Source organism: Pleurodeles waltl, chromosome 6 (assembly GCF_031143425.1).
Source record: "Pleurodeles waltl isolate 20211129_DDA chromosome 6, aPleWal1.hap1.20221129, whole genome shotgun sequence".
NCBI lineage: Eukaryota > Metazoa > Chordata > Amphibia > Caudata > Salamandridae > Pleurodeles > Pleurodeles waltl.
In genome coordinates this window covers 52,155,135-52,180,819 of record NC_090445.1, presented here as the reverse complement: position 1 = coordinate 52,180,819, position 25,685 = coordinate 52,155,135, and the positions used below count along the sequence as shown (strand labels likewise).

At 47.6% G+C, this 25,685-nt stretch overlaps 1 protein-coding gene across 1 annotated transcript in view; it reads left to right on the top strand.

Moving 5' to 3' along the window:
• LOC138299178 (complement C4-B-like) overlaps positions 1–25,685 on the top strand; it is a 541,079-nt gene that overhangs the window by 442,092 nt on the left and 73,302 nt on the right. The window contains exons 30-31 of the mRNA XM_069237273.1: positions 1,002–1,160; positions 4,771–4,830. Coding sequence (XP_069093374.1) covers positions 1,002–1,160; positions 4,771–4,830 — 219 coding nt within the window. The remainder of the gene's footprint in view (positions 1–1,001; positions 1,161–4,770; positions 4,831–25,685) is intronic.

The window sequence follows — 25,685 nt, the reverse complement described above, 5'->3', positions numbered from 1 at the left end:
AAGAAAATGCCTACTTTCTAAAAGTGGCATTTTCAAACACACAATCTAAAAACCAACTTCACTAAAAGATACAGTTTTAAATTGTGAGCTCAGAGACCCTAAACTCCATATTTCTGTCTGCTCCCTAAGGGAATCACTTTAATATTATTTAAAGGCAGCCCCCATGTTAACCTATGAGAGAGGGAGGCCTTGCAACAGTGAAAAACGAATTTGGTAATATTTCACTGATAGGACATGTAAAACACATATGTACATGTCCCACCTTTAACATACACTGCACCCTGCCCATGGAGATACCTGGGACCTACCTTAGGAGGGCCTTACATGTATGAAAAGGGAAGGTTTAGGCCTGGCAAGTGGGTACACTTGCCAAGTCGAATTGGCAGTTTAAAACTGCACACACAGACACTGCAGTGGCAGGTCTGAGCCATGTTTACAGGGCTACTAATGTGGGTGGCACAACCAGTGCTGCAGACCCACTAGTAGCATTTAATTTACAGGCCCTGGGCACCTCTAGTGCACTGTACTAGGGACTTACTGGTAAATCAGATATGCCAATCATGGATAAGCCAATCACCTATACAGTTTACACAGAGAGCATATGCACTTTAGCACTTGTTAGCAGTGGTAAAGTGCTCAGAGTCCTAAAGCCAACAAACACAGGTCAGAAAAATTAGGAGGAAGGAGGCAAAAAGGTTGGAGATGACCCTGCAAAAGGGAAAATGTCCAACACCCACATAGTCCAACAGTACACAAATATTAGATATTACTTGATAATAGATGTCAAGGGATGAGTGGAGGTTTAAGACAGAGAGAATGCACCGTGTCATTTGTGATTGTGGTAGTCACCAGTGGTATAAAAGAGTTCATCGAAGCGGAGGTACACTGCAGCAGGTACTCGTATGAGGATAGGAATGAAAAGAAACCAGACTTGTATGTCCAGCCTGTGATGGAGGTGTTTTTGAATGAGATATAGTAATACGCATTCTGTTTTTCTTAAGGACACTGTGGTTGCTTTGGAGGCCCTTTCTCGCTACTGGACGAAGACCTACTCGATAGAGGGAGCGAATATTGCCCTGAGCATCTCTTCCCCACAGAGAAAGTATAACAAGAGACTTTCTCTGGACAAATACAGCAAACAAGTGCAGGACCAGTTGCAGGTAAGGCCTCTCAGCCAATGAAATGGTGTCAGTCTTCAGATGGTAGTCCAGCAGTGTGTTGAAGAACACATGAAGTGTACAGCCTATAACACAAACAGTCAAGCTGTCAGCAACATTTAGTACAATAGTGATCAGCGTAATCCTCAAACTGACAGTGAGTTTTTGACCAAATGCTGCCACTGCTGATAGCACACCACCGTCACAGATGCCCCAAGGTTAACCTACCCTCACTAAGGAGGCCATGCTCCAAGCAGACAACATCAAATATACCTGACTTCCCTCACTAATATGGCGCCTAACACATAGAAGAGTGAAAGACTAAGGCTCATATTTATACTTTTGATGCAAACCTGCGCTAACGCAGGTTTGCTTGAAAAAATATAGCGCCAGCTAGCGTCATTCCTAGATGCCAGCTGGGCGCCATATTTATTGAATGGCACTAGCCAGCGCTAAGGCCCTGTTAGCGTCCTTGGAAAGGACGCTGACAGGGCCGGGTAGGCGTATGGGGAACTGGAGCTTCGGCGCCAAAATATGATGCTACACTTTTTAGAGGCAAATAAATTGCCTCAAAGCCGTGTAGCGCCATTTTCTGGTGCACAACCCCCATGGACATGGCTCCTGTCTTAGTAAAGACATTAGCCATGCCCACCACCCCAATGGCCATACCCAGGGGATGAATGTCCCCTAGGCATGGCCTTTGGGGCCAGCGCCTTGCAGGGGGGCCCCAAGTCAGGGCCCCTGAGCGGTGTTGGGAAAAAAAATATATACTCACCCGGACTTACCTGGGATGGTTCCCCCATCCTTAGGTGTGCTCCTGGTGTGGGTGGGGCTGGGTAGGGGGGTCCCTGGGGCCAGCACCTGTGGGCAATTTCCATGGTCTCTGACCATGGAAATCTGCCTACAGATCCCCTTACGCCTGCCAAGACCCAGGTGTCAAATAATGGTGCTAAGCAAGCTTAGCACCATTATTTAAGGCCCCTATCCCCCCATGCTGGATTTTAGCACGGGGATAAATATGGCGCAAAGGCCATATCGTCCTTTTCTGGACGGGAACGCCTACCTTGCATCTCATTGACGCAATTTAGTTTTTCCCCTCCAGAAAACGACGTAAACTCCATTACTTTCTAGCGCCAACGTATAAATATGGAGTTAAGTTTGCGTTGAAATAGCGTAAAAAAAATTACGTTAATTTAGCACAAACCGAATCTAAATATGGGCCTAAAGGTCAGAGGTACAGCCGCCATTTTGGAAAGTGGAATAGAAGCATAGATAGGTGTAAGTGCGTAATAAATTGTAGCCCAGATGCTTAGGTTAGGTAATTGTTTCTTCATCCTGTTTTCTGGTTATTGCAGTGTAGTAGCTGCCTGTGGGTAGAAGAGACAGGGCTGCACCTCATGCGGATGCACATGCTGAGCCCCTTGGCTATGGCGTACAGTGCACTTGTGAGCTCTGCCGGTGGGGTCAGGGGGGCACTCCTTAGCAAGTCCTTAGTGCCTCTACCATGTTATGATGATTAGAGTAAACTATCAAGGAGAGTCTGTCTCGTTGAACATTGCTCCGTGGCATGTGGCAACTAAGCTTCCCTCCCCTTTGTTTTAAAATGTTGTCACTGATTGCTCCTTAATCTGTGGTCTGCGATACGCAAAATTACATTTAAATGTTCATTTCATTTTACTATATGTGATAACATTAACTTCATAATTTATTGTAGACAGGATAATAGCATAACACTGCACAGGGCTTAATGTGATAGTTGCATTCCTTAATTTGTTATGTGTGTTTTACGTTTGATTGCATATTATTACGTGCATCTATTCTTTTTAAACTCTAGGCAATTGATTTTCAAACTTTTTAATGCAGAGCTTCCCCCCTACACACACACACACACAGAGTGGGAAAAAAGAAAAACAATTGGCCTCCCCTCAGAATTTTTGACAATTTTTCTATTAAATTGGCAATGTTTAAATATGTCTAGACTTGTTTAAACATTGCAGTTAAGTTCTGTTACTTTTTAAAAAATTTAATACATCTTTTTATGCATAAAACAAAGCACTGTTATATGCACAATGCTTCTCCTGGCCAGAGCAAGGCGCCCCCCCCCGGGATCACCTGAGGCCCCCTAGTTTGGAGAACCCTGCTCTAGGCTATTACTTTGCAGTGGTGAACAAGTAGTTAGACATGTGCCTCATATGTGAACATGTACATGCATGATGTGATTTCAGTTTCAGCATGCAGGCTATTGTACTTTTATGCACTGTTACCCTTGAGGCAATGTGCTAATATAATTTGTAGACCTTTGAATAGATATGTCTCCCATTTTATTTTGCAATCATTTAATTTGACAGTAGCTTTTTTTAACATCATCATGATATGATAGGGATGAGAATATTCGCCCTGTTGGAAAGTGAAATGAGTGTGCATTGCCTGTGTTAATAAAGCCCACGCCTGGTTTTATCAGGTTGCTTTCCTGGTCCCAAGTAGGGCTGCTGAGGGGTCCAGCGCTTGTTAGTTCGACATCAACCAAAATACTTTTTAGCCCTCGAAATTAAATTTCCGGTAGCTCTTGGATCCATGTAGCTAGCCTAGGTGTCTAAATAGCAGGGAAACAAGGGTTTCACCAGTCTTTCTGTGGGCATTGATCTCCAAGGTATGTTCTTCAGTATGGAGGCTACTGTAGACCTGCTTGTGGGATCTCCCACTGTCCACTGCAAATCCGAGGAGAATCACAATCACATTTTAAATCTGTGTTTATTTGATACTAACCTAGAGTATAGAAAATGCAAGGGAATTATTATTAAAATGTGTAAAACATTAGCACAGGTGAATATTAGAAAGGTAAACAGTAGAATATAACTAACATCTTATTTAGGGCTAGGCAGCATCTATATGGGTGTTTCTACCAATCTTTATCGAGTCCCCTCATACCTCCCATAGGTCAGCAAGAGTGAGAGACTCCATCGCAGGGATTGTGTTTTAAGGCAGGGGCTCAGTTTCATATTCCTTCAGGAGGGTGCAGGGGTCAGAGTTCACAAAATAGTACCAAATCATGACAGATGTGGCAGTGTACCGAATTAATTCATGAGTGACTGATGCTTGTTCGGGGGCGGTGGGGCAGGTAGTCACTCGTGGGTCTTTTCCGTAAGACATCTAGCAGATGGTTAAGGGCATCCCTGAGAGGTCCCGGAGCCCACCGATAATCTGATGGTCCTAGACCACATGGAGAATGATCTGAGGAGGGTGATCCCCGCAAGCGTTTCAGTCATACAAAAATGTATCACGTAACACCCGATACATGTTTTACAATGATGCACAGTGGGCTTTTTGCTGGCAGGGTGGCTGTTCTGCAGAACTAGGACATCATATGCTTGAATTCAGACAACGCTAACTCAGCATTTCATCCTTCAGAAGCACATAATATGGTACCGTGGTTTTAAGTAAAATAACACATTGTCAAAACACCAAGAGACTTTACTTTGTGCTGTGTTGTGCATACATGATAAATACCACTTTTCCAAATTCTCGAAACTTGAGCTTGTGATATCAAACGAAAATCGCAACACAGCAACGACTTCTGAAATGTTATTTTTAACATGTCTTTTCTCTTGTCTAGTTTTCTTTAGGAAACGATTTGCATGTGGAAGTCCAAGGGAAAGGCAAAGCAACCCTAACGGTGAGCATACATCTGTTTCAGTATCATGTAGTGGGAAGACGTGTCGTATGTTAATTAATTCATGAGTATTCATTTAGTGGCTGGACATAAGATAGCATCTAGTCATAGAGCACCCTCTTAGCGCCATCTAGTGGGCAGGTGATGTATGTCATCTAGAGGAAAGAACTGCCATGTAGGGGGTCATTACGACCCTGGCGGACGGTGTAAAAGGTGCGGTAATACCGCAAACAGGCCGACGGACAAAAAAAGGGAATTATGACCCTGGCGGATACCGTCAACAAAGACAGCCACTTTAACACACCGCCCGCCACGGCGGTACAGACAAGCGGCGCGGCGGTCACCGCCAACAGACAGGCGGGAGACAATGTACCGCCCACACTATTACAACCCGCCAATCCGCCACCTTTTCCGGGGCGGATTCACCGTGGATAAAAACATGGCAGAAACAGCTTGTGCTATGGGAAAACGCTCACCTTAACATATCCCACGAGGAACGACGACTCCATGGACCCCGAACTCCAAATACTACCTGCCCTTGTCTTTCTGCTCCTTTACGACCAACAGCGAAGTAGGCGCAGAAGATACCGGTGAGTACTGCACCTACGACACGGGGGAGGGGGAGGCAAAAGTTAGGGGGACACCCACCAAACACCCCCACCCTCGCATATTACAACATACACACCAATGCAGTAAAAAATATCACATTAACAACCCACAATCCCCCCGGAAGAATCCAAAGACAAAGCTAATTTCGGTCAAACATTGTAATGTGCCAATATACATGTCATACAAAAATATACAGATATATATGTCTAAATCACTCATAATTATATATACAATACAAGAAGTAGTGCAGATATGTACACAACAATGTCCGTGCACCAACAGTCCAAAAATGCATGGGCGAGGCCCACAATAGATACCTGACCAAAATCGGAGAGAACACTGCCGGGGCATCAGATAGAAATAAAACAGGCACCTCAGGGGGAAGGGCAGGGGGGGCACCTCAGCCAGATGAATGCGAAGCCAGATCCACGACGGGGCTCCATGCCCATTGATGTATCCTGGGGAGTGCAAAGCCACAGTCTCTCAAGTCTCTACAGTGGGTGGGTTGCCCACTGTGCCATCCTGGGGAGTGCAAAGCCACAGTCTCTCAAGTCTATACAGTGTGTGGTTTGCCCACTGTGCCATCCTGGGGAGTGCAAAGCCACAGTCTCTCAAGTCTATACAGTGGGTGGTTTGCCCACTGTGCCATCCTGGGGAGTGCAAAGCCACAGTCTCTCAAGTCTCTACAGTGGGTGGTTTGCCCACTGTGCCATCCTGGGGAGTGCAAAGCCACAGTCTCTCAAGTCTATACAGTGAGTGGTTTGCCCACTGTGCCATCCTGGGGAGTGCAAAGCCACAGTCTCTCAAGTCTCTACAGTGGGTGGGTTGCCCACTGTGCCATCCTGGGGAGTGCAAAGCCACAGTCTCTCAAGTAGATGCAGGTCTCCACTTGTTCTGGAGGGGGACTGGTGCCCAGACTGGATGCGTCTCCACGTGAAAGTTCGTGTCCTGTCACTGTCCCAGCTGCACATGGGATAAGGATGCCTGATGTGGCGGTCCATTCATTCCTACACAGTGCATGCCCTGTTCAGCGGTGCTTTACCATGGCGGTCTTTGGCCTGTTCAGCGGTGCTTTGACATGGCGGTCTTTGCCCTGTTCAGCGGTGCTTTGCCATTGAGGTTCAGGACTGTTCAGCGGTGCTTTGACATGGCGGTCTTTGCCCTGTTCAGCGGTGTTTTGCCATTGAGGTTCAGGACTGTTCAGCGGTGCTTTGCCATGGCGGTCTTTGCCCTGTTCAGCGGTGCTTTGCCATTGAGGTTCAGGACTGTTCAGCGGTGCTTTGACATGGCGGTCTTTGCCCTGTTCAGCGGTGCTTTGCCATTGAGGTTCAGGACTGTTCAGCGGTGCTTTGCCATGGCGGTCTTTGCCCTGTTCAGCGGTGCTTTGACATAGCGGTCTTTGCCCTGTTCAGCGGTGGTTTACCATGGCGGTCTTTGCCCTGTTCAGCGGTGTTTTGCCATGGCGGTCCTGATACTGACATTGGTGTGTGGCATGACGATCTCTACACTGGGCATTGGTGTGTGGCATGACGATCTTCACACTGGACATTGGTGTGTGGCATGACGTTCCATCATTGGCCAGCGGGGCTGTGGCATCCTGACCCCTCCTGGGCTGTGACTCTGGCGGTGGTCTCTGGACCAGTGACGATACTTGGGCCCTCCTGGGCTGTGACTCTGGCGGTGGTCTCTGGACCAGTGACGATACTTGGGCCCTCCTGGGCTGTGACTCTGGCGGTGGTCTCTGGACCAGTGACGATACTTGGGCCCTCCTGGGCTGTGACTATGGCGGTGGTCTCTGGACCAGTGACGATACTTGGGCCCTCCTGGGCTGTGACTCTGGCGGTGGTCTCTGGGCCAGTGACGATACTGGGGCCCTCCTGGGCTGTGACTCTGGCGGTGGTCTCTGGACCAGTGACGATACTTGTGCCCTCCTGGGCTGTGACTCTGGCGGTGGTCTCTGGACCAGTGACGATACTTGTGCCCTCCTGGGCTGTGACTCTGGCGGTGGTCTCTGGACCAGTGACGATACTTGTGCCCTCCTGGGCTGTGACTCTGGCGGTGGTCTCTGGACCAGTGACGATACTTGTGCCCTTCTGGGCTGTGACTCTGGCGATGGTCTCTGGACCAGTGACGATACTTGTGCCCTCCTGGGCTGTGACTCTGGCGGTGGTCTCTGGACCAGTGACGACGGTGCTGGCGGTTGTGTCTGGACCACCGGAAAAGATGGCGCACTTCTCCGCGTGACACTCACAACAGGCTGGGCATGCTTCCTCTGGACCTTCCCCACCTTTTTTGGAGTTACAGCTGACTCACCAATCGCCTTCGATCCCATTTCACTTGTTGTCCCACCAGGAGTCTTGACACGGTCCCGTCGTCCACTCTCCAATTTTGGAGCCTTTACAGGGGGTGAGCTGCCAGTGCCTTGGCTCCGGGTCCTACTGCCTGCCCTGGTGGATGGTGCACTCCAAAAACCTGGAACACGTACCACTGGTACTGGAGGCTTTTTGGCTGAGGCGCTACGACGGGACTGATGAATTGGAGGGGGGGTGGGGGCAAAAAGGTCAATTTGACAGAGGGACAGTTTCTGGGGGACACTGGGATGGGTAGCTGGAGGGGGTCTGGGAGTGGAGGAAGAGGAGGTGGTTGTAGGAGGTGTCACTTTAGGTGTTTTGGGTGCAGGTGCAGGTACTGGAGGCTGTCGTGAGGTGGATGGATGTTGGGTGAGTGATTGCCGGCGTTTGGGTACTTTGGGAGGGGGGTTACAGACACACTGGGAGAGGACACAGGGGACGTGTAAATGGCAGTGGAGGTGGTGAGTGCAGGTGAACGGCTTGTGGTGCTGGGTGTCCTGGTGCGAGTCCTAGTGCCTGTAGATGTGGTGCATGCAGGTGTGTGTGTAGACGAGACTGGGAGGGAGGAGGGTGAAGAAGAGGAGGGGGACACAGTGGAGACAGTGGATGTTGCTGTATCCGTATGTGTGTGATGCTTGTGTGAGTGCCTGTGGTGTGTGTGGTTCCTATGTTTGCTTGAGCTACTTGTGTGTGTTGACTTGTGTGCATGCTGGTCTGTAGGTGTGCTTGATATGGGCTGGGGTACAGGGGTTTGGGTCTGGGTGGAGGAAGTTTGGAGGGGGGAGGCTAGACACAGGGACAATGGCTGCCATCAGTGCTGAGGCCAGAGATTGCAGGGTTCGCTGAAGGACAGCCTGACCAGAATGAATGCCCTCCAGGAATGCATTACCATGTTGCAACTCTCGTTCTACACCCTGGATGGCATTCACAATGGTAGACTGCCCAACAGTGAGTGACCTGAGGAGGTCAATGGCCTCCTCACTGAGGGCAGCAGGGGTGACTGGGGCAGGGCCTGAGGTGCCTTGGGCGAAGGTGATGCCCACCCTCCTGGGTGAGCTAGCACAGGGCGAACGCTGAGGGGCTGCTGGGAGGGCGGTGCTGGTAGGGGAGGTGGCGGCTGTACCTGTAGAAGTGGGGGGCACAGATGGTGCCGCCACCACAAGGGAGCTCCCATCGTCGGACGAGTCTGTGTCGCTGGTTGCTGATCCGGTGGCCGACGTGAAGCTCCCCTCGCCCTCCGTCCCACTGGTGCATTCAGAGTCTGTGGTGTGGCCCTCCATAGCCATGTGGGATGCAGCTCCCTCGTGCTCCGGTGCCACTGTACCTCCGCCTGATGATGCTGATGTACAAAAGGACAGGGAGAGCAGAAAAAGGGGGGGAGACAGAAGTAAGAGAGTTTTAGTGCATGGCATACCGCTACCGTTGGCGCACAAGACAGACGCAGCAGCCCCATGAATTACGCCGTGCTCCTGGCCTCTGCACATGCAATTTCTGGGATATGGCCTACATGGCAATGGTGGACATCTGCGCACATGGATGCCACAGGGGCAACTATACCTCAACTTGGCACTCTTCTGAGGTGGGGTAGAGTGCCACATGGCCTACATTATGGAGGGGCCTTGCCTACCGAATTCGCCCTGGCCTAGGGACACCCACAGCCCACCTCCCCCACCCAGACACCTCCACTGCACGCAAAGTCCGCAGAATGAGGTTGTACTCACCCCCTTGTGTCTGCTGTGATGTCCTCAAGCGCCCATCCAACTCCGGGTAGGCCACCGCCAGGATCCGCAACATCAGGGGGGGTCATGGTGCGACGGGCACCCCTCCCACGTTGGGAGGCCATCCCCAGCTGAGCCTCCGCCGTCTTCTTGCTGCAGCGGCGAATGTCCTCCCATCTCTTCCGGCAGTGGGTGCCCCGTCTCTGGTGGGCCCCCAGGGTCCGGACCTCCTTGGCGATGGCACGCCAAATGTCCCTCTTCTGGTGGGCGCTGACCTACATGACATGCACAAGGGAAGAGGAACAGTCATTACCAACTGCACCATCAATGTGAGTGGCCCCCTCCCTACTCTGACCATGTGGCCCATTTATTACCATTCTTTACTATAGTATGAACTCTGCCCCCTTCACTCTTCCCCTCAGCCCTGTCCACCCAGGCCTAGCCCATACAACGTGCTCCCTGTGTACTAACCTGTTGGTTTGGAGGACCGTAGAGTAGCATGTACTGGGGGAGGACCCCATCCACAAGTTTCTCCAACTCCTGTGCAGTGAAGGCAGGGGCCCTTTCCCCAGACGCAGCAGCCATCGTCACTTCCAGACCGAGGTCACAGCAGCACTAGCAGTGTAGGTCCTCTCCTGTCGATTTAACAGATAGAAAATGGCGGTGACGTCCGCGGCGGTGACGTCCGCGGCGGTGCGCATCATCACCGCCAGCGCACCTGTTCATTGGCTCCTGGGACCCATAGGGTCCAATGTTAACCAATGCAGCAGTGCGCCGCGGTCTACGACCGCCTACCGCGACGGTGTGCAACGCCAGCGCTGTTACCTCACAATCCCATTGTCCCAGTTTAGAGGTCAGGCAGCCGCCATTTCAGGGGCCCACATGGATTCTTTTTCAACTGCGTCACACATAACGAGGCCTACACTCAACACACATACAGGAAGGGTTCATTGTCTGGTGTAGTCTTGTGTGTGACTGTGGGTACATACCTGGAGGAATATTGACTGGTTATTCGCTGTTGTTCTTCGTAGGCACCGTCAGCTGGCACATGTGAGAAGATGGCGGAATCCTCCGGTGTACCGACCGCTGGTGGACCTGTTGACAATGGAAGAGAGACATTTAATCGTCACCTACAGGTTTGACCGTGCCACAATCCAGGAACTATGTACCCAGTTGGAGCCAGACCTGATGTCACCAATCCGCCATCCGACTGGAATCCCCCCTGACATGCAGGTGCTGTCAGTGCTCCATTTCCTTGCAAGTGGGTCTTTTCAGACAACAGTGGCCATGGCATCAGGGATGTCCCAGCCTATGTTTTCAAACGTGTTGTCCAGAGTGTTGGCTGCCCTGCTGAAACACATAAGGAGATACATCATTTTTCCTGAGGTGGAGGATTTGTCTACAGTGAAAGGTGACTTCTATGCCCTTGGACATATCCCGAACGTCATAGGTGCCATTGATGGGACCCATGTAGCTCTGGTCCCCCCCGCAGGAGTGAACAGGTGTACAGGAACCGGAAGAGTTATCATTCGATGAATGTCCAGATGGTCTGTTTGGCAGACCAGTACATCTCGCAGGTAAATGCTATGTTTCCTGGCTCTGTGCATGACGCCTACATCCTGCGCAATAGCAGCATCCCTGATATGATGGGTCAACTCCAGAGACACTGTGTATGGCTATTGGGGGACTCTGGTTACCCCAACCTTTCCTGGCTATTGACCCCAGTGAGGAATCCCAGGACCAGGGCAGAGGAACGCTACAATGATGCCCATGGGCGGACTAGGAGGGTTATCGAACGCACCTTCGGCCTTCTTAAGGCCAGGTTCAGGTGCCTCCATATGACAGGTGGGTCCCTATTCTACTCACCGAAGAAGGTGTGCAACATCATCATCGCCTGCTCCATGCTCCATAATTTAGCATTGCGACGCCAGGTGCCTTTTCTGCAGGAGGATGATCCAGATGACGGTGTTGGTGCAGCTGTGGAGTCTGTGGAGCCTGTGGACAGTGATGAGGATGAAGCTGAGGAAGAAGAAAACGACAACAGGGAGTCAGTCATACAGCAATATTTCCAGTGAAACTCAGGTGAGTACATTTTCCGGTGTAACATTACATTAACTTTCACACGTCGAACTCTATCCTGTACCGACATTTCACTCACTATTTGTTAACTGAGTTGTCCCCTTCCATTTCAGTTTCACAAATGTGGTAACCTACGTGTCAACTGCTTGCATCCTTGAAGGGCTTGTGATGTGTGACATTGGTATGCTAGCCTTCCAATGGGTAACCCATTATGACACTGTCATTGATAATAGAAAAATACAAATCATAGACTGACTCCAGTTTTTTTTTGTGTTTCAAGGGTGTTTATTTAAGTACTAAAAATGAAGGGGGGTTGTAAAATGGTGACCGGTGATGGTGGAGGAATGTCCATGGCAGAGTCCAGTCTATTAGTCTCACAGGTACATTGCACATCTGCCCATTGGAAGTGGAGCTGGGGCAGTTCCGATTTGGACAGGGTAACAAAGTGGGACAGTGGGGGGACAATCAGGGTGGTCTTATTTCCTGGCAGGGGTCTTGCCATCTTGCTCTGTCCTGTTCCTGGATCTCAGGGCCCGCTTGCGTGGTGGTTGTCCGTCTGCAGGGTATGGGGTGCTGGTGTGGTGGTCCTGTGGCGGGGCGTCCTGTCCACTAGCGCCGGCGGAGGTGGTAGGTAGTTCATCGTCGTGGCTAGTGTCAGGGGCCCCTTGGAGTGCCACGGTGTCCCTCAAGGTCTTTTGAATGTCCGTCAGCACCCCTACGATGGTGCCCAGGGCGGAGCCGATGGTCCTGAGCTCCTCCCTGAACCCCAAATACTGCTCCTCCTGCAGACGCAGGGTCTCCTGCAACTTGTCCAGGACCGTGGCCATCGTCTCCTGGGAGTGGTGGTATGCTCCCATGATGGAGGAGAGGGCCTCGTGGAGAGTTGGTTCCCTTGGCCTGTCCTCCCTCTGTCACACAGCAGCCCTCCCAGTTCCCCTGTGTTCCTGTGCCTCTGTCCCCTGGACCGTGTGCCCACTACCACTGCCCCCAGGTCCCTGTTGTTGTTGGGGTGGTGGGTTAGCCTGGGTGCCCTGTAGTGGTGGACACACCGCTGATTAACCTGTCCTGGGTAGGGAGGTTTGGGCCCGCTGGGTGGGTGCTGTGCTGGTGTTACCAGAGGGTGAAAGGTCAGTGTTGGGCTGTGCCTGTGCGAGGGGACCCGACTGTCCTGAGGCCCACGATGGTCCGGGCTGGTCATCAAGATCCAGTGGTGCAGAGCTGCTCTTGTCACTGTAGGCCTCTTCTGGGGGTGGAGTGGTGTTTTCTGGACCCTCTGGTGTGGTGACGTTCCTTCGGGTTCCTGCGGGGGGTATAAGTACATGATTATTGCATATGTGTGTGTAATGGTGTGCAATGGTTGGGTGTGCGTGAACCCCAGTGCAGGCATTCCTGTGTGTGGGGTTGTGTGCTGATGGTTGGGGGGTGTTCTGGGTATGTGCAGTGGGCATGCTTTAGTGACGAGTGTCCATGGTTAGTTGTGTCATGCAGGTCTTGGGGTTGGGATGTGTAGTTGGTGTTCTTAGTACATTTGTGAGGAGTTTGGGTGAAAGGGGAGGGTGTGAGGGTGGGGGTGTGTGATAGCATGCAGGTAGGGTGGGGGATGTGATAGTTGAGATTTGACTTACCATTGTCCGTTCCTCCGACGACTCCTCCGAGGCCCTCAGGATGCAAGATGGTCAAGACTTGCTCCTCCCATGTTGTTAGTTGAGGGGGAAGAGGTGGGGGTCCGCCGCCAGTCCGCTGTACCGCGATGTGGTGCCTGGATACCGTTGAACGCACCTTCCCCTGTAGGTCGCTCCACCTCTTCCTGATGTCCTCCCTATTTCTTGGGTGCTGTCCCACTGTGTTGACCCTGTCCACTATTCTTTGCCATAGCTCCATCTTCCTTGCAATTGATGTGTGCTGTACCTGTGAGCCAAATAGCTGTGGCTCTACCCGTAGGATTTCCTCCACCATGACCCTGAGCTCCTCCTCAGAGAAGCGGGGTGTTTTTGGCGTGACATGGGGTGGTGTGTGTGATGTGTGACGTGGTGTATGTGGTGATGAGTGTGGTGAGTGTAGTGGTATGTGGTGTTTTGTGCTTGGATGTTGTGTGGGTGATGGTATTGTGTGCCTCTGTGTGATGGGGTTGTCTATTCTGTGCTCTCTTTCGCCTTCTCTCAGAATTTCTGGTTGTAGGGGTTTGTGGGTGATGTGGGTGTGTGTTTTATATTGTGTTGGGTGTGTGGGAGTGGTGTGTGTATGTGTCTCAGGTGTGTGGATTTCAAAATGTCCAATGTGGCGGTGTTTTGGAGATGTGTGTGTATTTTGAGCGCGGCGGTGTGTACCGCCAATGGAATACCGCGGTTGAAAGACCGCCGTGTGGATTCGTGGGTCGTAATAGCATGGGCGTGTTTCTGTTGGCGCGGAGGTGGAGGATGTGTTTACGCCAGTTTATCGCTGACCTTTGGTGTGGCGCTATTGTGTGGGTGTCTGAATTTCGGCGGATTCCGTGATATGTGTCATAATAGCTGTGGTGGTCTACCGCCGCCGCCGCGGTGTATTGGCGGTCATCTGCACGGCGGTAAGCGCCTTATACCGCCAGGGTCGTAATGACCCCCATAATGTGTTGTGATAACATTTTAATGGACGAGGTGTCACATAGAATGTCATGGGCTCCTTTTAGGGATATGGAGACTTTTCTGCATGATCTCTCCAGGAGGAAGTAACTCTGTAGCATTTTGCAGAGGCACTGAGTGGCCATGCAGCATCACACGAGATTAACTAGTAGAAAGAAATGCCAACACCATGGACCCTTACCTTGACAGCCACTTTCATTTCTGATGGGGCCAGTTACATGATTTGTCAGCAACAATGGAATTACGAAATCTGGAATTGAGATGATGGCGGGGGGTCCAAGGAAGTCTTCATGTTGGACATGATATCCATCCTCAGCCCTCACATACTGCAAGCCATCGCGTTGCAAAAACAGGACTAGTGACTACATAAGAACAATACTGAGACTTCATGTACCAGTGCGCATCAACCAGGATGAGACAGACCTGTGAGATGGCCATAACAGTCCATGGGCACAGAACAGCGGGAACTGCCATCAAGATTTACAGAATGGACTCTAATGCTTGGAGGTCACATATGCAACACACAGACACGGACATCAGCGTGCATAAAAGTTCCATGTAACCTAGAACCGATGACAATGCAACAAGAATAGCCAAGATAATTATGGATGTCAACACAAATGTAAAAGCTTAAAGCACCCACCCCTTCCCTAACTAACCAGTCTCCAATTAAAACGCTAAACCCCAGCTATCACTGATAAGTCTAACTAAGCGTTATCTTTACTGTGCTATCTCCCAGCCAAACTTCACCTAACTCTGTACCCAGCAACTCGTCTACACCAGCACCTCACCCACAGCTGACACCTCACACTACACTTATCACCCTAACACCAACTATGCACACCTGTGTACAATATTACATGAAGTGAGCTGAGGCAGGAGATTTTCCCAACATGGGGTGTTTCCTGAACTATGCGTCCACGTTCAGGCGAGCTCCTTCTACCTCACGGCCAAACTTTCCCACCTTACATATCTTAAACCATCCCAAGAGGAAGGTTCTGGTAACATTCCCTTCTCCCTTCAGGTAAGTTGTGAAACTCAAGAGCTGGCTGTACTTGGTCTGTGTTGAAAACACACAAAAGAATTGGCCAGATCCCTATGTGCATTTCCAAGACAGCCGCACCCTTCTCTGCTATAAACATTCTCATCCTGATACACTCTTATCACCATTGCATCCTCCATGATATGTTCCCTTCTCTGGTGAGAAGAGCGAAAACACGTTCAATGTAGAAAACAAGCTGTGCATGGGAAAATACCTGTAGCACCGATGTGATGGCATTTGAAGCTAGGCTAAGCACAAAATGGAGTCTGTGGTCAAGATGGAATCAGTGGTTAAATGCAAATAGCATTACACTTGGTCAACGATATCCCGGTCCTCGGTGACAGACTATTCTCCTACACTTTTTGATACACCCCCAGCAAGTGTGTCACCAGTGGATGACCTTTCGATATTTAATGGTCTTGATCAGAGGTGTGACAAAACTGAACGTATACATTCCAGCATTGACAACATCCAACTCTGCAATCTTTGAAACCCTGCATCATTCGAACAGCCTCACAACCACTCATCCCTCTAGTGCCTGGACTGCTACAGCCTGCGATGCAGCTGATTTTAACGTCAGCATCTTTGAGAACCACATCATCTTGGATCCTGAAAAAGTACAAAGCTCCTGATCAGGATCCACTATTCCTCAGAGCTGACCCTCCTCCAGATTCGATCATAGTAGTGGCCTTACAGAAATCTCATTCTGCAGCTTCTTTCTCCTGTTTGGTTCCACCAAACAAAGAGAGCAAGCAGATGGATGTTGTGGTGAAAAAGATGTGTGGAATAACTGCATCTTACATGAAGGTGGTTAGTTCCTCAGCTCTGCTTGAATGATACAATTGATCCCTCTGGGGTTCAATGGCCAGGTTCTCTGAAAAAAATGGCTAAAGAAGATAGGCAGAATTTCCAAGAGATACTTAATGAAGGCGGCCTAGTTTCTAATCAGGTCATCAGTGCAGTTTCAGATGATTCGGATCTAGCTGTGCATGGTTATGCACATGGCATCTGTGCTTGGAGTTCATCCTAGCTGCACCTTATGGGGTAGAAGGCTGGGGCACAACATTGAATAATGAACCTGCCATTCTCGAGTAACACCCTGTTTGGTACCCATGCATACAAAGAGATGTCCAGAATGCAGGCAGAATTGGACACTCTCAAGACGGTGGGCCTTGAAAAGAAGAACTGGGTATGGCAGACGGTACAGGCCCTAGAACAGAAGGTATTTCCGGCAGAGGGTTCAAACCCCTCACTGGCAGCAACATCAGCAGCAAGCAAGGTCACACTTCCACCCTGGTAGACCATCCAGAAGAAGAGGTGCACAGCAACTAAAGAAACCTACACCTGCAGGAAAAACTACTGCAAAACAATGAGTTGTTAACTTCTCCCATCACTGTTCCCCCCTCCGGTGGGAGAGGTATTGTCAATCACTGGGAAGAGTGACAATCAATCACAAAAGACAGATGAGTCTTACATATTGCAAACAATGGCTACTCTTTTCACTTCAAGTTCCCCCCTCGAACTGTTCCACCGAAAAAAAAATCCTTGTACCATCTAGACCTCTTGCAATCGGATGTCAACACCTTATTGCAAATAGAGGCCACAGAGGAGGTCCTGTGTCATCAAAGAGAATCAGGAATGTATTCCATTATTTTATAGTTAAAAAAGGACCAAAGCAAGACTTCAGACCTATCTCAGACCTTAGAGTACTCAACAAGTACATACACTGAGTAAAGTTGAGAATGCCGGCTCTGCAGCAAATCTGTCCATAGTTGCACCAAGGGGATTCAATGTGTGTGATAAACCTGCAGGATGACTATTTCCACATCCCAATTGTTTTGAAACATTGCAGGTTTCTGTGTTTCAAAGTGGACTCCTGACACTAGCAATGCAAAGTACTCCTGTTTGGACTCAAACCAGCCCCATGAACATTTTCAAAATGTATGGCCTTGGTTGCAGCATTCTTGAGAAGACAAAAACTCCTTGTGTATCCTTACCTAGATGACTAGCTGATAAAGAGCTCTTTCCCATCACAGACAAAGGAGCATTTCCACATCTGTTTCGAGACACTCACAATTCTGGGGCTTCAGATCAATTTTCCAAAATCTACAGTTTATCCAGTACAAAAACTGCACTACCTGGGGCCACACTGGATACACAGTCCGCAATAGTGTATCCTTCAGAGGAGATACTATCATCCATCACTCTGAAATGTCTCAATCTTCTGCAGGTTCATTATCCATCTGCAAGTCAGATAGCGTTGTTACTGGGGTCAATGGCTTCTTGCACATTTATAGTCCCAAATGCGAGGTTGCGCATGAGGCCCCTGCAACCATGCTTGGAAGACCAGTGGAATCAGCTCTCCAACTGTTGGGAGGCCAAGCTGACATTATCACAAGCTGCACGCCTGTCTCTGTCATGGTGGTCTCAAAGCTTCCAAGACAATCACAACTGGATTTTCAAGTTGTTACAAGGCATTTTTTTTTACAAATGGGGATCTCCTTAAGTAGACTTGTTTACAGACGCAAACAACAAAAAATGCCAAGACTATGCATCCAGGTTCCCTCAGACAGGGTCGTAGGTGAATGCTCTTTTAATAACTCCTCTCATTTCATTAGTGATTCTCAAGTTATACCGATCTCAAACCAGAATGATACTCATAGCCCCAGATTGGCCTTGCCATTGGTGGTTCATGGACCTTTATATGTGTGTTGGAGAGGCCCCACAAGAGACTGCTGTGCCGACAGGATCTCCTGTTCAAGTTAGAGGGATAGATATTGCATCCCAAGCTCTCAACGCTGAACTTGTCAGCATTGCTTCTGAATTCCTCCAATTTGAACATTTAGGGCTTTCCAATAAATGTATGGACATTCTCAGGGAGGCTAAGAGACCTTCCAGTAGAAGGTCATATGTGTTTAAATGAAAGAGGTTTTATTTATGGTGTACACAGAATAACCACAATCCAATTTCTTGTCAAGAAAATGTAGTCATCCTGTATCTACTGCACTTGACTAAATTAGGACTGCAGTTTTCCACAATTAGGGTACACTTTGCAAGCTGAACTGCCGTCACACTCACTTGTTTGTGCAGGCAGTAGTTCCATGAATTCTTGGAGATTTCTGTCAGTCTTTGACCCGGTGTTTCCCAGTTTGCTGATACACTGGACCACCAAGATGTTGTCCATCTTCATGCAACAACTATCTTTGAATAGATAACAAGCCCGCTAGCTCTAAGCAGTTGAAGTGTAAGGCTAATTCTTTGCAGGACCACCGACCTCTGGTAGAAATGTTTCTGAAATGAGCTCCTCGGCCCTAGCTGCTGGCATTAGATGTCATTAACATGTCTGGCGTAGAGCCACATATTGCATGACTGTCCCATGCTTCCATATAGTTCAGCCACATACTATCTCAATTCTGGCCTCCTATGACAGTGGGACTTCTTTCTTTTGCAGGTGCTTCATCTTTAACTTTTGAACGGCCCTATAATGGCAATTTGCATTGCTCAACATGCATACTGAATGCTGTGCCTAACCTGAAATGGGTGAACAGGATCCCCCGATTCCTTATCTGCCTCAACTAGTTCCATTATTTTTTAGGAGACCTGCCAGGTCCAAGAGCCTGTCATGGCAAGCTTGCCGGGATCAATTATTGCCCCTTGTGAGGTATTTTTGAGGACAATTCAGCGATGGGGACCACTTTAACGTCAATAGCAAATCTTGGCCCCTCTGTCCTTAGCTTATTCCTAACATCCTTATATGTTAGCTGCTGGAGCCCTTGTTTTAAGTAATAAGCTATCTTAGGCGAGGGTTCCCAGTTCTTGGAGATGCCTTATTTCTTTGGGATTGAAGAGGTCTTTGTGTTGATTCCGGTCTTTGGAGGGTTTTGCTTGTTCACCTTTGAATCTCTTGTTGGCCCGTCTGAGGGATTCCAATCCCTCATTCATTTTGATTCTCTATCTGAGTCTTCCAAAGTAGGAGAACTTGTATCTCCCTGATCATGGTCAGGGTATTTTGGTATTGGAGCCTAATCTGCGGGGGCCAGGTACTCTCCCAGTTTCCATCTTCAGTTGAGATAGCTGCAGATAGCTGCAGAAGTCTGCATAATTTTGAAAAGGTGTCCACCTTATCTGTTAGGCTCTCCAGTCCTGGCTGTTGATTGGGGGGCACACTTGCTCGTGTGGTGCATGTCTGCGCAGGAACAGTTTTCAATCCTTGTTGGGTCGAGGCGGGAGTGTCCTGCTGCTTCTGCATGGCCCAGGACCATGCAGTTTCAAAGGATCTTGAGAACGCCGGGTCTATCATGTGAGAAAGCTTTAGGGTTCATATCATAGGACTCAGATGCGTAGCCTCTGTGATCTTCCATCATAGCTATGAGTCAGAAAAAGGAAGAAGAAAAAAATGCTGTCTACTTCCAACTTATAATGTAAGGGGACTTCTAACTGGCTAACTAAATCAGTGCCAGTGGTGACCTTTCTTGTACACTCGAGAGTAAAAGGGGCATTAATGTGACCACCAGAAAAAGTGGATTGGGGAAATGTGAATTTGAATTGCCCATTCGTGAAAAGAGCCAACTGACAATCTGACCGAAGAGCACACAGGCAGAACGAGATATAAAATGGCCATCGAGTTCTCCAAAGTGCTACATATAGGACCGGTCCTGCGGGGATGTGCTAAAATTGCCCAGCTCACAGGAGGCCTTTGGGAACAGTTTAAGCAGGGAGATTTTTAATCACACATTCTGCATTTTCCTTCCTCTAATTTTCTTCTTTTTATAAAAATAATAAAAATAAAATGTGGTACTAAAAATAGAAAAGAAAAAGAAATGTTTTTTTTTTTTTTAAATTATGTTGAGTCTTTATGTTGTCCCAAAGAAAGATGTCCGAAATATACTAAAAAAAAAAAACTAGCAGACCTTCCTTTGTTTTTCCTGAGGTCCTTCTTCTACCTTGTTAGTTGAAATAAAAAATAAAAAAACAGCAGTCCTTCTGCTTTGCTGACTGAAGGACCTCCTGCCGGCTACAGGAGCAACAATTCCCCAGAGAGCAAATATCTAGTGGGTATTAACACTTTTCTTTAATTTTACTTTGGATGAATCCTCTAACTGCGTAGAAAACTGATGCTTCAGTTGCTCAAAACATAACAAATTGTGCCACCGTGACCATGACCTCTACATGTACGCTGCGCAGGAGTTCAATATAATCAACCACAGTATCCATACTTCACAAAAAGAACATAAATGGCATACGGAAGGTAATTGTTATTAATTTATTACCTCCGTTGCTTGCCGTCTGTTTCTCACGTGCTACTCTCATTTTTTCAAGCTGTTGAGTCTGCGCAAGCACAGAGACGCGTACCGTGCGGCAGTGCCTTATGGATTATATTGCCTAGCAACGCTCTAGCCTGCGTCCTGCGGCGTATTGACGCATTGTTATTTCAGACTTCTTGTAAAATGCTATTTATTGAAACAAAACGACGTGGATGGCCTGATCATATACACTACCAAGTATATTTAGAAACAAGTGTGGACAAGCATATTGGACAAGCATATTTCTAAATAATACAAGATTATGGCATCTGGAAATATATATAATTTGTCTCCCCCATAAGCATTCATTCCAGGGTCGGGAGAACCTTTATTAAAATGGGAAGAGTGGCGAGAATATTTTGTCAATTATATCTCCACGTTCGATGATGATGAAGAAGAGCTAACGCCAGAAAAGAAAAAGAAAATTTTGTTGCATTGCCTGGGTGCTGGTGGCTTAAGAGTGTACAACAAAATAAATAAAAAGGTTAGACTTGCAGGAGATGGAAATGTCTACACGAATCCATTAGATGATTTGGATAATTATTACAAACCAACTGTATGTGTTGCAGTAGACCGATACAATTTTTTTAAATAGGAAACAGGCCAAAGACGAACCTATAGAAGACTATGGCCCTCATTCTGACCCTGGCGGTCTTTGACCGCCAGGGCGGAGGACCGCGGGAGCACCGCCGACAGGCCGGCGGTGCTCCAATGGGGATTCCGACCGCGGCGGTAAAGCCGCGGTCGGACCGGCACCACTGGCGGGGTCCCGCCAGTGTACCGCGGCCCCATTGAATCCTCCGCGGCGGCGCAGCTTGCTGCACCGCCGCGGGGATTCCGACCCCCCCTACCGCCATCCAGATCCCGGCGGTCGGACCGCCGAGATCCGGATGGCGGTAGGGGGGGTCGCGGGGCCCCTGGGGGCCCCTGCAGTGCCCATGCCACTGGCATGGGCATTGCAGGGGCCCCCGTAAGAGGGCCCCTACATGTATTTCACTGTCTGCTGCGCAGACAGTGGAATACGCGACGGGTGCAACTGCACCCGTCGCACAGCTTCCACTCCGCCGGCTCGATTCCGAGCCGGCTTCATCGTGGAAGCCTCTTTCCCGCTGGGCTGGCTGGCGGTCTGAAGGCGACCGCCCGCCAGCCCAGCGGGAAAGTCAGAATTACCGCCGCGGTCTTTCGACCGCGGAACGGTAACCTGACGGCGGGACTTTGGCGGGCGGCCTCCGCCGCCCGCCAAGGTCAGAATGAGGGCCTATGTCTCATCATTGAAGAAATTGGCTATCACTTGCCGGTTTGGAGCGTTACATGACGAACTGATAAGAGATCAGATAGTGATGAGAGCATCTAATGAAAACATTCAGGAACAATTATGGGCGAAGGGAGAAAGACCTCTCCAGGAAGTAATTGATATTGTGAAAAGAGCTGAGTTGACAGGAAGGTGTGCAAAAGCTGTTTTGAAGGATGGTAATGACAAAAACACGGAACAGATAGTAGCGAACGTGAGCGGTAGTAAGTACCCAACTCACATTTTAACCAAGAAGAGGTATGGAGATCAAACTGCACCAGAAGAGAGAAGTAACCAATTCAATACTGCAAGGCAAAGATGCTATAGATGCAGTAGTGCAAATCATTTGGCAAATGATAAAAGATGCCCAGCAAGGAATTTGAAGTGTGGGAAGTGTGGTGTGATAGGACTCTTCCAGAAAGTTTGCCAGAAAAATCAGGAAGAAAAATAAAACTGGTACACCAAGAAGAAGATGGTCAAACGAGCTCCTCAGATGACACTGATCTGAATATGTGTGTTTTAAGTGTAAATGATGAATGCATATTATATGGGGACACTAGTAGTAGTATAAAAAAAAGAAACCTATATGTGATGTGTGTCTTGGGGGTATCAATATCTCGTTTGTGGCAGATTCAGGTTCACCGTATACCATTATTAATAAAAAAAATGTGGGAAAGAAAATTGGAACATAAGGTGAAGGGTAAGTTGGAACGGCCAGATGTATTTCTCAAAACATTTACGGGTGAACCAATTGAAATTTTGGGCTACAAAATACTTAATTTTGAGTTTAAAGACAGGCTGAACAAAGGGAAATTATATGTTTCAGCTACGGGACCATCGGTTTTGGGGTGGATTGATCAGGGCAAACTGGGCATAACCTTAGATCCTAACAGTGCAGAACCAGTTATGACAATACACTCTAAAGATGCCTGGGGTGAACGTGTTCAAAAAGAATTTCCCACAATTTTTACAAGTGGCATAGGGAAGCTAAAGGGTTTTTGCCAGAAGATACAATTAAAGCGGGGTGCCAAACCATGTATACATAAAGAAAGGAACATACCTTTTGCACTTAAAGAGGATGTAAAGAAGCAGTTAGAAGAGTTGTTAAGGGATGACATAATTGAGAGAGTGGAATCAGCAGAATGGTTGTCACCTTTGGTCGTAGTGAGGAAATCCAATGGAAAACTGAGATTGTGTGTTGACTTGCGCGACCTTAATAACAATATACTAATTGACCAGTTTCCATTACCCAGGATTAATGAAATGTTGGCACTCACGAAAGGTGTAAAGTGGTTTTCAACTATTGATCTTTCTGCTGCATATCATCAAGTTTGCTTACACCCGGATAGCAGGAAATATACTACATTTGTAACACCTTTTGGGTGTTATAGATACAAAAGAGTACCGTTTGGTTTGGCATCAGCAGCTGCAATGTTTCAAAGACTAATGTATTAACTTTTCAAAGGTATAGAAAATTTGCTGGTATTTCAAGATGACATATTAGTGATGGGAAAAGATAGAGCTGAACGTGATAGAAAGATGTTACAAGTGTAGTGTATTTTAAAAGACAAGGGCTTGACAGCAGAGTTAAGTAAGTGTAAATTTGCGCAGGAACAAGTAACCTACTTAGGGCATGTTATCTCTAGAGAAGGAATTAAACCGAAAAGAGAGTTATTAGAGGCAATCAAGGATGCTCCTACTCCAAAAACACAAGGTTGAAGTGAGGGCATTTTTAGGTTTGGTGGAATTTTATGCTAAATTTGTGAAAAAAAATTCTTCTCACACTTATGAACTGAGACAACTACTTAAGGCGAAAAATAAATTTGAATGGTCCACCTGTCATCAGGAGAGCTTGAAATTTCTTAAAAACAAAGTGTGTAGTGCTCTTCCCCTACAGGGTTTTGATCCAGATTTATTAAGCATAATTACTACGGATGCTAGTTGTAGAGGGGTAGGTGCGGTACTTACACAAAAGGAGGAGAGTGGTAAGGAAGTGACCATTGCTTTTGCTTCCCGCTCTCTAACAGCTGCGGAAGAAAAGTACTCGGTTATAGAGCGAGAAGCACTGGCATGTGCATGGGGTCTAGAGCATTTTAGACAATACGTGTGGGGGAAAAGAGTTATATTGCGCAGTGACCACAAACCCTTAATTAAAGTCTTATCTACAAAGGGGTTATATAATGCTTCCCCAAGATTGGCTCGTATATCTATAAGAATGTTTGATTTCAATTACCAAGTACAGTATGTGCCGGGGATAAAAAATGTGGTTGCAGATTTTTTAAGTAGGTTACCTTTTCCATCTAGTGTTCCAGAAGAAAACATTAGTGATGATTTTCTGGTAGCAAATATAACAGAAGAATTTCCAAGTATAACAAAAGAAGAGTGGTACAGTTCACAAAGCAATGATGAATTACAAAGCAAATTAAGTAAAATGATTTTGGAAGGATGGCCTTGCAAAAGGAATATTGAGGTAGACTTATTGCCTTATTGGGAAGTGAGAAATGAATTATCAATGGAAGAGGGGTTGAATATGAGGAATGGGAGATTGATTCCACCTGAGACAGTGCGGGAAAAGCTCCTAGAGGTGTGTCATGAAGGGCATTTAGGAATTTCTAAAACTAAATGGAGGATCAAAAGCTGGTATTGGTGGCCAGGGTGTGATTTGGACATTGAGAGGAAAGTCAGGAATTGTAGGGAATGTGAAAATTCTGACAAGACTCAAATTACTCTTAAACCTCCACTTCATCAATTGAAAAGCCCCGATATGCCATGGGAAAGACTAGGGGGGTTATTACAAAGTGACGGTAAATTGACGGATATACCACCAGCCATATTACGAGTTCCATAGGATATAATGGACTCGTAATACGGCTGGTGGTATATCCGTCACTTTACCGTCACTTTTGGGACGGATTAACACCTCCTCCAAAGTTGTAATAACCCCCTGGGTGTGGATATTGTAGGGCCCATTCGGGAACATGAAGAACCAGTATATGCTATTGTTTTAATTGATCATTTCACTAAATGGCCAGAATTGGAAATCATACAGAATGCCAACACCAACAGCATAATTACGTTTTTGGATAGAATTTTCATTAGAGAAGGGTTACCTAAATGTATCGTAAGTGACAATGGAGCACAATTCACAGCTGTGAAATTTAAGGACTATCTGAGGAGGAATGGTATCACACATAAGACCACATCAGTGTACCATCCAGCAGGGAATGGAGCTGTTGAACGTTTTAATCGAGTGGTCAAAGGTATTATTCAATTGGCAAATAATAATAACTTAATGTGGAAGAAGGAATTGTATAAAATGTTGTGGGCATACAGAATTACACCCCTAAAGAGTACAGGGTTAAGTCCATTTGAACTAATGAGGGGTAGAACAGCTATGTCCAAGGACAATATTGGATGGATGCGGATGCCAAGGAGGAGTGATTGGTCACCTGATACTGTCAAGGAGAAACTTATCAAATCACAAACTGTATGCAAGAAATACCATGACTTAAAGCATAAATGTAAACCAGTGCATCTGGAAATCGGTGATGTGGTGAAGGTAAATAAATGCAGTTTATTGGGCAAAGATCAGAGTCGGTTTTCTCAACCTATGACAATACAGAAAATATTTTGTAACTCTGCAATGTTGAATGACGGAAAAGTTTGGCATTTGTCATCTTTATCCTTATGTAGGAAAAATTGTAAAGACGTGGGTAAATTGGAGATTATTGAACCCATGAATGCCAAGAGACCGAATTATGAATGGTTGAATGAGGAGAACGAGTCACAAGGAGAACTGTCAGATGTTTCAAGCAGAACCACTAGGATGGATACATCAGGAGGTGGA